We start from the raw sequence: 9548 nt of genomic DNA on the forward strand, positions 1-9548 counted from the left end.
ATTATACTTTTATTATTATTATTATTATTATTATTATTATTATTATTATTATTATTATTATTATTATTATTATTATTATTATTATTATTATTATTATTATAGTTTTAGTTAAATTTTGAGTTTAACTAAACTTTTATACAGAGGTATAGATAACAAACCCCTGTATAATATATACCCCTGTATAAAAGTTTAGTTAAACTCAAAGTTTAACTAAAACTTTGAGTTTTTGTTAAATACTAAAAGTCATGGGACCCCACATGTACTTAATTGGTGATGCAGAAATCACATAAATATGTTTATATATTTGGTCCATTTAAACTGCTGGTACAGCAGCTGATGGAACATAATATGGAAACTGATTAATCTACTGGTATTTATTACAGAGAATATTCACTAGAATTAGTTTGACTTTGATTTGGTCACAAATAAAAGTGATTTCCTTCATTATTGGACAGTGTCAGACCTAGATGCACTTCAGTACAATATCATGTTTGAATATATGAAGTTTGATAGTTTTATTGTGCAGCTGTCTGTTAGAAACAATCAGCTGCATTGGTCAGTAAAATAAATATATTACGCACGTTTAACAGTTTTGTACCAGCATTCTTGTCTTCCATAATTTCCAGTCGCAGCTTTTTAGCGTCCTAATTTTTGATTTTCCTAATTTTCTACGTTAAAACAACCTATTCGCAATTGGTTCATTTTGTGCAGAAAACGAGTCAAGTAATGCGTTAAATGCCCCAGTTTGTGTTATACGAGTTTGAAGCAGAAAGTCTTGAGTTAACAAAGAACGTTCAAAACCACCTTCATACCTGTTAACTCTGACTGAGGTTTTAGTTTTTGTCGAGCCGACTCACACAAAGAAAGCCTGACTATGTTAAACCACCTTCGTAGCTCAGTCTTCTGATCTGCTAAATGCGGTAAACCCTAGAAAAGCTGCTCTGGTTAAAATAGAGGTGTCCCGTCAAATTTAAAATCCCCTCAAAATTTATTGATTATAGGCCTGGGTCCATATAGGAGGAAATCTGGATCCGTACCGCGGCCTACCAGTTATTGACCTGGGGTCTAGTATGTAGTGGATTAAACAAAGCCTTGATTCAGAGAATTTTGCCTCGAGGAATATTAGCTGTTAAATTACTCGAAAATTGTTTCAGCCCTACTCAAATGCACATAATAGGTGGGTGGGGAGCCCCTCGTGTGTTTTAATATCAGTGTTTGATTATAACAGTAAAAGTCAGCTAAAACTGTGTGTGTTCTCTGTGACAGGTGAGCCAAAGTTCTGGCCTGAGGCCAACCGTCGTTTCCTCACCTATGTGGAGGAGGAGCCTGATGATGCCAACGGCTACTTCAACCTCGGCATGCTGGCCATGGATGCCAATGAAAATGCAGCAGCTGAACGGTGGATGCGCAAAGCCATTGGTTTGCAGGCTGGCTTCCGAAGTGCTCTGTTTAACCTGGCATTGCTTTACTCTCAGTCCAAACGTGAGATGGATGCACTGCCTGTGTTGGATGAATTGCTGCGACACTACCCAGAGCACATTAAGGGCCTCATCCTGAAGGGTGACATCCTCATGAACCACAAGAAGGACACCCGTGGTGCTAAAGTTTGCTTTGAGCGCATTTTGCGCATGGACCCCACAAATGTCCAAGGCAAGCACAACTTGTGCGTGGTCTACTTTGAGGAGCGTGACCTGCCGCGGGCTGAGCGTTGCCTGGAGGAAACACTGGCTCTGGCACCAAACGAGGAGTATGTGCGTCGTCACTTGAGTATTGTGCGAAGTAAAATGGCTGCCATGAGTGCAGCAGGGCAACCACTTACTTCAACAGAGGGAGCCACCATGTCAGCAAAGGAGGAAAAGCCACAGAGAGCTAAGGAGAGTGCAGAAGAGGGTGAGGAGGAAGGGAGGGGTACTGATGCTGTTGGGGATGAGAATAATGTGCGGAAATCCTCTGCAGAAAGCCTCCAAGATGTGGGTGTGGACCAATCAGAATCTGTAGACAGTAGCACGTCTGACAAGCGGACTAAGGGTAAGTCCACTAAAGAGATTAAAGATATAGAGGAAAAAAGGGCAGCTGCCTTAAAGAGACTAGAGGAGATTGAGCGCATATTAAGTGCTGATTGACACTGTTGTAATTTATAGCTGGACTACTTTTGTAGAGCTCTTCAACGCTCCTGAATAAGACTGCATTTTCCCCCTTAAAATTATGTATTCTTAATCAGTTGCCATTTTATTTCTATGATTTATTCACGTTTACAGGCCACTCGGTATGGTCCTGTCATTTTAACACTAATCATGTCAAGAAGGGAAATGTTGATCTGCACATGAAACAATAAGCACAAAGCCAATTTGGGATAATCTATTTAAAGCTTGTGACAGATGTAGACGCCCGCGTGTGTGCTTAATCTGAATGTGATTTCACATATCGTAGATCTGCAGTAGTTAGTCTTGTTTTGTTTGTCCGTGTGTAGTCATTGTTTATCACTGGATTTATTTTTTCACCAAGATGTGACTCACTCCCGTGTCATTGTTTTTAAAAACGGAATGATTGTATCTTGGACAATTAAAGGAAATGACGTGTTCTCCAGATTTCCTCAAGGCAGGATGATATCTGCAGAGTTTGCACCTGAAAATAAACCACACAGAGAGCAAAATAACCCTCCACACTGCACCAACACCAGGTTTATGCTCCATTGCGGCAACGTCTGAAAATTTTTATTGATCTCACTTCCTGCCACTACATCATCAGCCTACGTACTCACAGCTGCCTTCATCTCAGGATTTCATTGTGAACCCATCTAAAGGTGATTATCTCATTCCCTTCAGCACATTACTCCCCACATCTCCACAGCCATCTCCCATCCTTACAGCCTCATTAGAGATGAGTTTCTTGGATGTCTGCTCTGCTTTTCTTGGTAACCTAGCCCACAGGCATCACTTTGACCTGGGTAATACCTATTTGGCTGGAACAATGATGCACGCTCATCCTGAGTGTCATGTGTTCTTCATTTTCCTAAGCTCATTCCACTTCACAAGTGGAGGCTTTTCAACACACATTTGCAGAAAGCAGATCCCATATATCCTATTTCACAGTGTTGATGTTTGTGTTTGCTGGTGCTAAAGTGCCAGTGGGGTTCCACATTTTTCAGTTTTTGTAGTAGCCTTTGTATTCACTGTCTTCAGCATATATAGATGTTTATTCTGAGTCCATAATCCTCTGCATTTAGCTAACACCAACATTAACAAAACTGCTGTCTGTGAGTGCACAAATTAAAGCTTCAGAAGAATTTTTATTTTTATTTTTTTTTTAATATGCACAACTCCAGTTTTCTCAGGCCTTGCCTTCGCTTACACTACACCACTATCAAACCCAGCACCTGACTGGCTGTTTTCCAAGAGGTCTAAATATATAAGCAGTTCTCTACTATGATTGAAAACAAACGAGAAGTTAAAAGCACTTCTGCTGCTGCGCAAATGGCTAAAGGCGTAGCTGTCAACGGTAGTCCACAGCAGTCATGACCTTAGCCTGAGCAGCCCTGTGATTGGAGCTGTGAGGCAGGCCAGCAGTGTTCAATCCGTCGCAAACTTCATAGCAAATTAAGTAGAAACTGCATTTCCCTTGCAAGCTGATAAGTCATGCTGCCATGATGTTTCTGTTATCACATCATAGGGCGGTAATTTGTTTCAGCAGAATGACTGCCCAGTAAAATTTGAACTAGTGGAATTACATAAAAGACTGTTTACTGTAGCTTAAGAGGACTGTGGTGGTACTTTGGAGCCTTGCTATGCATTGACCTTGTTGGGCCCTGAAAGTCTATGTACATATATTTACAGGGTACTGTATCCAGTGTTATTTATTACTTTTGCGTTCACTGCAAATGCTGTAGATGTTTTCGTTTACCAGTGACAGTATGCTTTAAATTCACACTGCATTGTTGTTGTCATTGTTTTGCTAATTTTCAGTGTGTCTACTGTCACTTGTAAAAGAAACAAAATTTAAAAAATGTCCGAGATGTTTTTTTTTTTTTTTTCACTTTCAAACAGCGGAGCCGATGTCAGTGTTAAACATGTACAAAATAATCAGCTTCCTGCCCCAAGGAGTAGGTACAGCTGTGAACGAGAGAGGATCCAGTTTGCAACATTCTGCTTCACTTCATTTTACTGATTGATTGTTTTTGTACGATTTAATTTTTTTCTTATGCAATAACCCTTGGTGGTGGGGGTCTAGGTTATTAAATAAAGTCAGATGACAACTCATTGTTATTGTTGCGCTGTGTCTTTTTTTTTAACTTGTACATAAAGATGACTCCTGCAGTGTTCCTGTTTGTCTTTTGCAAAACTGGATGTGAAGGATATGACATGATGTACACATAGAAGTCTGTTCCTGCTTTCTGCTTTACGAGCACTAATTTGTTTCTATATACGCTGCCATTCAAAAGTTTGGGGTCATCCAAACAATTTCATGTTTTCCATGAAAACTCACACTTTTATTCATGTGCTAACATAATTGCACAAAGGTTTTCTAATAATCAATTAGCCTTTCAACATGATTAGCTAACACAATGTACCATTAGAACACAGGAGTGATGGTTGCTGGAAATGGGCCTCTGTACCTCTATGTAGATACTCCATTAAAAATCAGCATTTTCCCGCTAGAATAGTCATTTACCACATTAACAATGTCTAGACTGTATTTCTGATTAATTTAATGTTATCTTCACTGAAAAAAAATGCTTTTCTTTCAAAAAGAAGGACGTTTCTAAGTGACCCCAAACTTTTGAATTGTATGAAATGCACTGCCACCACTCAGGATATTAAGCCCAGTGCCAATCCATTGTACAAAAACTAATATCATTAGTGTCTCTGGCTAGATGAATTTTAGATGAGCAACATCTGTTGCAACTATTTAGCCCTTGAAATTATTACTCCACCAAGGAACGCGGCAAAGTTATCTGATGATCGGCGTTTGTCTGGTTGTGGGCAACATTACTCAAAAACGGATTTGGATGAGATTTTTAGGGAAGGTCAGAAATGAAACAAGAACCAAGTGATTAAATTTTGGCAGTGATGTGGCTTATAGTCTGGATCCATGGATTTGTTAAAAATTTCTGTATCATTGCGAGATAGCGGCACGGTGTCACTGTAACTATGACTACAAGTGAACAGCTGCCTGCTGATGATCACATGATTGCGATCCTACTACAAATGGACCGCTGTGGACTTATCGGGACTTATCCATTGGAAATTATATAAGGAACAATTGATTAAATAGTGGGGGGCTTTTCCGAGTCCCGTCAATTCCCACTGCCTGCTACATATTTAGGTCACACAATTTGGTATCCATACACAATGTACACATGCGTAACACGCCTGATTTCAGCCATTGGAAATGATATGACTGAGGAACCTTGGTAGAGTACTGCGCTCTCTGAGTGCTTTTCTTGATTTCATTTTTTTGCCCAAATGTAGTGTTTGTAAAGTCATGTATTGTTCGAGAGAAAAGGTTTTAAAGTGTCATTTCATCACAGTAAGAAAGACAAAAACATATTTCCTCGCTTGCCTCGAGGAGCTTTTTAGTATATGCTGGTGTTTTGTCCGTTTTTTAAGATGTCTGCCTCAGAGATTTATACTTCTGGTTAAATCCTGCAAAGGTGCATGGAAATATTTTTTAGTTTTTCAATAGAGGACTACATTCAAAAAAAAAATCAGCATCTGTTTGAAAAGACAGTCGCTCTGGATAAACCACAGAAGACAATCAATCTCCGGGTATTCTGGCTTCCTCCCACAGTCCAAAAACACGCTGAGGTTAACTGGGTGACCCTGCCTTCACCGTATGTCAGGTGGGATAGACTCCAGCCCCCCTGGACCCTAATGAGGATTAAGTGGTGTATAGATGATGGATGAATGGAATCTATTTGAGTGCAGAAATCTGACAACTGTTGCTCTAACCACAATCATAACCAAATGCTTTGAAAGACTCATATCTTCCCATATTAAGGCTGCTAACAGGTCAACGGAAGACGCCATCATCGCATCTCTCCACACAGCCCTCACACACCTGGAAGGGAGCAACACCTATGTGAGGATGCCGTTTGTGGACTTCAGCTCCGCCTTCAACACAGTTCTCCCTCATAAACTGGTTATGAAGCTGAGCAACCTTGGGCTCGGCAACTCACTGTGCTCCTGGATATTGGACTTCCTCAGCAACAGACCTCAGAATGTCAGGATTAGAGACCACATCTCCTCCACTCATCCTGAACACCGGTACTCCTCAGGGGTGTGTCCTCAGCCCCCTCCTCTACTCTCTCTTCACACACGACTGCTTTCCTGTTCACTCCAGCAATACCATCATCAAGTTTGCTGATGACGCCACCAGCATAGGACTGATTAGAGGCAACGATGAATCAGCCTACAGGGAGGAGGTCCAGCATCTGCGACGATGGTGTCACCACAACCACCTGAACCTCAACACCGGAAAAACCAAGGAGATGGTCTTGGACTTTAGAAGATCAAAGCGAACCGAGCACTCTGCCCTCTACATTGATGGAAAGGAGGTAGAGAGGGTGGAGAGCTTCAGTTTCCTAGGGGTCCACATCTCTGAGGACTTCACATGGTCCACCCACACCTCCCACCAGGTGGGGAGGGCCCAACCAGAGACTGTACTTCCTCAGGAAGTTGTGTCAGGCTCATCTCCCCCAAAAGCTGCTCATAAACTTCTATCGCTCCATCATTGAGAGCCTCCTGACCTACTGCTGTACAGTGTGGTTCACCTGCTGGACTGCAGAGGACAGGAAGGACCTGCAGCGGGTGGTGAGAGCAGCAGAGCAGGTGATTGGGACCCACTACCTCCCCTCAGAGATGTTTACACCAGCAGACTTCAGAGGAAAGCCAGGGGAATCACCAGAGACCCCTCACACCCAGGACACTCTCTTTTCTCCTCCTTCCCCTCAGGTAGACGTTACAGGACACTTAGAGTCAAAACCAACAGGCTCAAAAACAGCTTTTATCCCCAAGCTGTCAAATGTCTGCTCCCTCCCCCCTGAATGACAATATCACATATCACAAGTGCAATATTCATATCAGTGCAATCCATATTTCATGTGCAATAATCATATGTAGAGCAGGTCTCTAACCACGAACCATTTCCGTATTGTATATTGTTCTTATGTTGTATATATTTTAGGGTTTGCTCTTATGTTGTATATATTTTTAGTGTTATACATTCTATTTTCATTGCTGCTATTCAGAGAGTACCAAACCAATTTTCATTGTTTTCTGTAACAGTGACAATAAAGATCTATTCTGTTCTATTCTATTCTATTCTATTCTATTCTATTCTATTCTATAATAATGTCTAAAATTTCAGCAGAGTTAAAGCACAACAAAGAAAATATATTTTTTGTAAATTTGGTGAGTTGACCCTTTTAATCTCTTTAATCCATAGGGATCCATCCACACGTATTAACAGGTATCTTCTTTAGGTAAACAGCTGTAAATGTATGTTCTATCAGTACACAAAACAGTGAACAAAATTTAACCCTACTCTTCTGTCACTAATTTATTGCCATGGGTTGGTTTGCAGTGGCGAGTAGTTGGTAATGAAGAATCATTTATGATGAAGCAAAGAGGAAAACAGCGCACTCAATCTAAATACAAACTAGTACAAAGAGAGTAAACAGTCTGGTAATGACGTTTGAACAGTATGGGAATGAAACATCACAGGAAAATAAAGTGAGAACATCTCAACATTTTAATCTAAGTCAGAGCACGATCTGTCAGCATGACTGGAGCAGAGTGTAACTGTCAAGCTGTCAGTCAAAATGTGCCTTTCATCAAGAGTTATGTGCTGTTGGCCCCAGTGCTTTCCTTCAGGGCTGTAAGCTGTCACACAGCCGCGATGCGGTTATTATCTGAGGCTGTGTTGCCAAAAGACAGCAAGTGAAATGTTGCATTCACATTAAGGTGCTTGACATTCTAAACAGGCTTTGCTCACAGGATCCTACCACTTATTTACAACCACAAAAGTGACACAAAAATCACATGAAACCAGGTTTCCTTGCTACTGTGGGATTTTTTGACATTTAACCTCTTTAAGACTCAAGCTTTAGTTGGGATTGCATTTAGATTTCTTCTAGTTATTTGGGATAAGGAGTAAGCAATAAATATAATAATCGGATAATATCTAATATCTGATTATTATGCTTATTATATTTTATTATATTCATATTATATTTACATTATCAATATTATTGTTATTTTTGTTATTGGAATTATTATTGTTATTATTATGAACAATACGCTCTTTTTGAAAAAAAAAAAAGAAAACCTTGGTACACCACAGGTAATGGTATTTAGGTGACAATATGTTATATTGTCACCTAAATAGGTAACAGAAGAGAAACCTGGGCTTTCAAACAAAGTCTGCAGTTATAATTTAGATTCAGATTCAAATTCAGACTCCTTTATTGTCATTCAGGAATTGACATCACAGATGCTATCCCAGGACGAAAATACGGTGCGCTGCTCGGACAAAAACAGAGCATACAATCACAGAGTAAAAGATGTGCGGAATGAAAGCTATTAACTAGAAGCGGATGTTATGAATGGCATCTATACAATAAATAAAGGATATTGCATGTATAGAAATGCTACAAGATTTTACAGTATATTGCAATAAATATCAGTCTATTTATAACTATCATAACTATCGATCTATTATAAATGTATACACAGTAAGTAAGTACTATAACACACTGAGGGAGAGAGAAAAATCGTAAAAGCACGATGAAAACATTTGCTGATGAATTTAATTTTATTGTCACATGTAAAGCATACATATGAACATATATAAAATTTGAATCCTATATTGTGGACTTAAAATGAATTGCTTTATTTACAATTTACAACATTTTTAATAAAGGCTTTCCAAAACAACGGGTGCATCTGATCATCTGTGTGCGTTAGTTTGAGCTGATGACAAACCATCGCATGTATCTAAGTAATGTTATGTATGACATTCCAGTTTTAACAGAAACTTTACAACTGACTCTAGTTATAGCTTGTGGTGACTGACTGCTTGCGTTAATCTTACAATTTCACGAGTGCTGCTGAAGGGAGTCTGTCATGAATCAGATTGCTGCCATCATTCAGCAACCTCTCAGTTGAAAATACTTAGGGTTCCGTTCTCAAGGCTTTGGGCTCATTTTTATCTTCGGAGGAATGGATGACTTACATAAAATTGTGAATGCTGCAAAAAACACATTGCAAAGGTTACTAATGATCCAAAACTCAACAGTGTGCTTCTCACTGATTTTTTTAACGGTTGATTTGAAGCAGCTAAAGTCTGGTAAACAGGAGGGGAAATGATGTGACCGATAGACTAAAGCCCTTAAACGCAGGATCACTTGCTCTTCCTTTGAGTAAATGAAGAATACAATTAAATCCATGATTACATCTGTGCTAGGACCTTGCAGCTCTCATACAAATACATGACCATAAAGCTGAATTTTATATAAAACAAATATACACTGGTCAAAAAACTTAAAGGAA

General features: G+C 39.6%; 1 protein-coding gene across 2 annotated transcripts in view; it reads left to right on the forward strand.

Moving 5' to 3' along the window:
* The window catches only part of tmtc3 (transmembrane O-mannosyltransferase targeting cadherins 3), a 33317-nt gene extending 29060 nt beyond the window's left edge, over nt 1-4257 (forward strand). For both annotated transcript variants that reach the window (XM_023263587.3, XM_055008933.1), the window contains one exon: nt 1267-4257. In XM_023263587.3, coding sequence (XP_023119355.1) covers nt 1267-2123 — 857 coding nt within the window. In that variant the 3' untranslated portion in view covers nt 2124-4257. The remainder of the gene's footprint in view (nt 1-1266) is intronic.
* The last annotated feature ends 5291 nt before the right edge of the window (nt 4258-9548 follow it).

The sequence above is a fragment of the Amphiprion ocellaris genome, chromosome 3, assembly GCF_022539595.1.
Source record: "Amphiprion ocellaris isolate individual 3 ecotype Okinawa chromosome 3, ASM2253959v1, whole genome shotgun sequence".
NCBI classification, from domain to species: Eukaryota; Metazoa; Chordata; class Actinopteri; family Pomacentridae; genus Amphiprion; species Amphiprion ocellaris.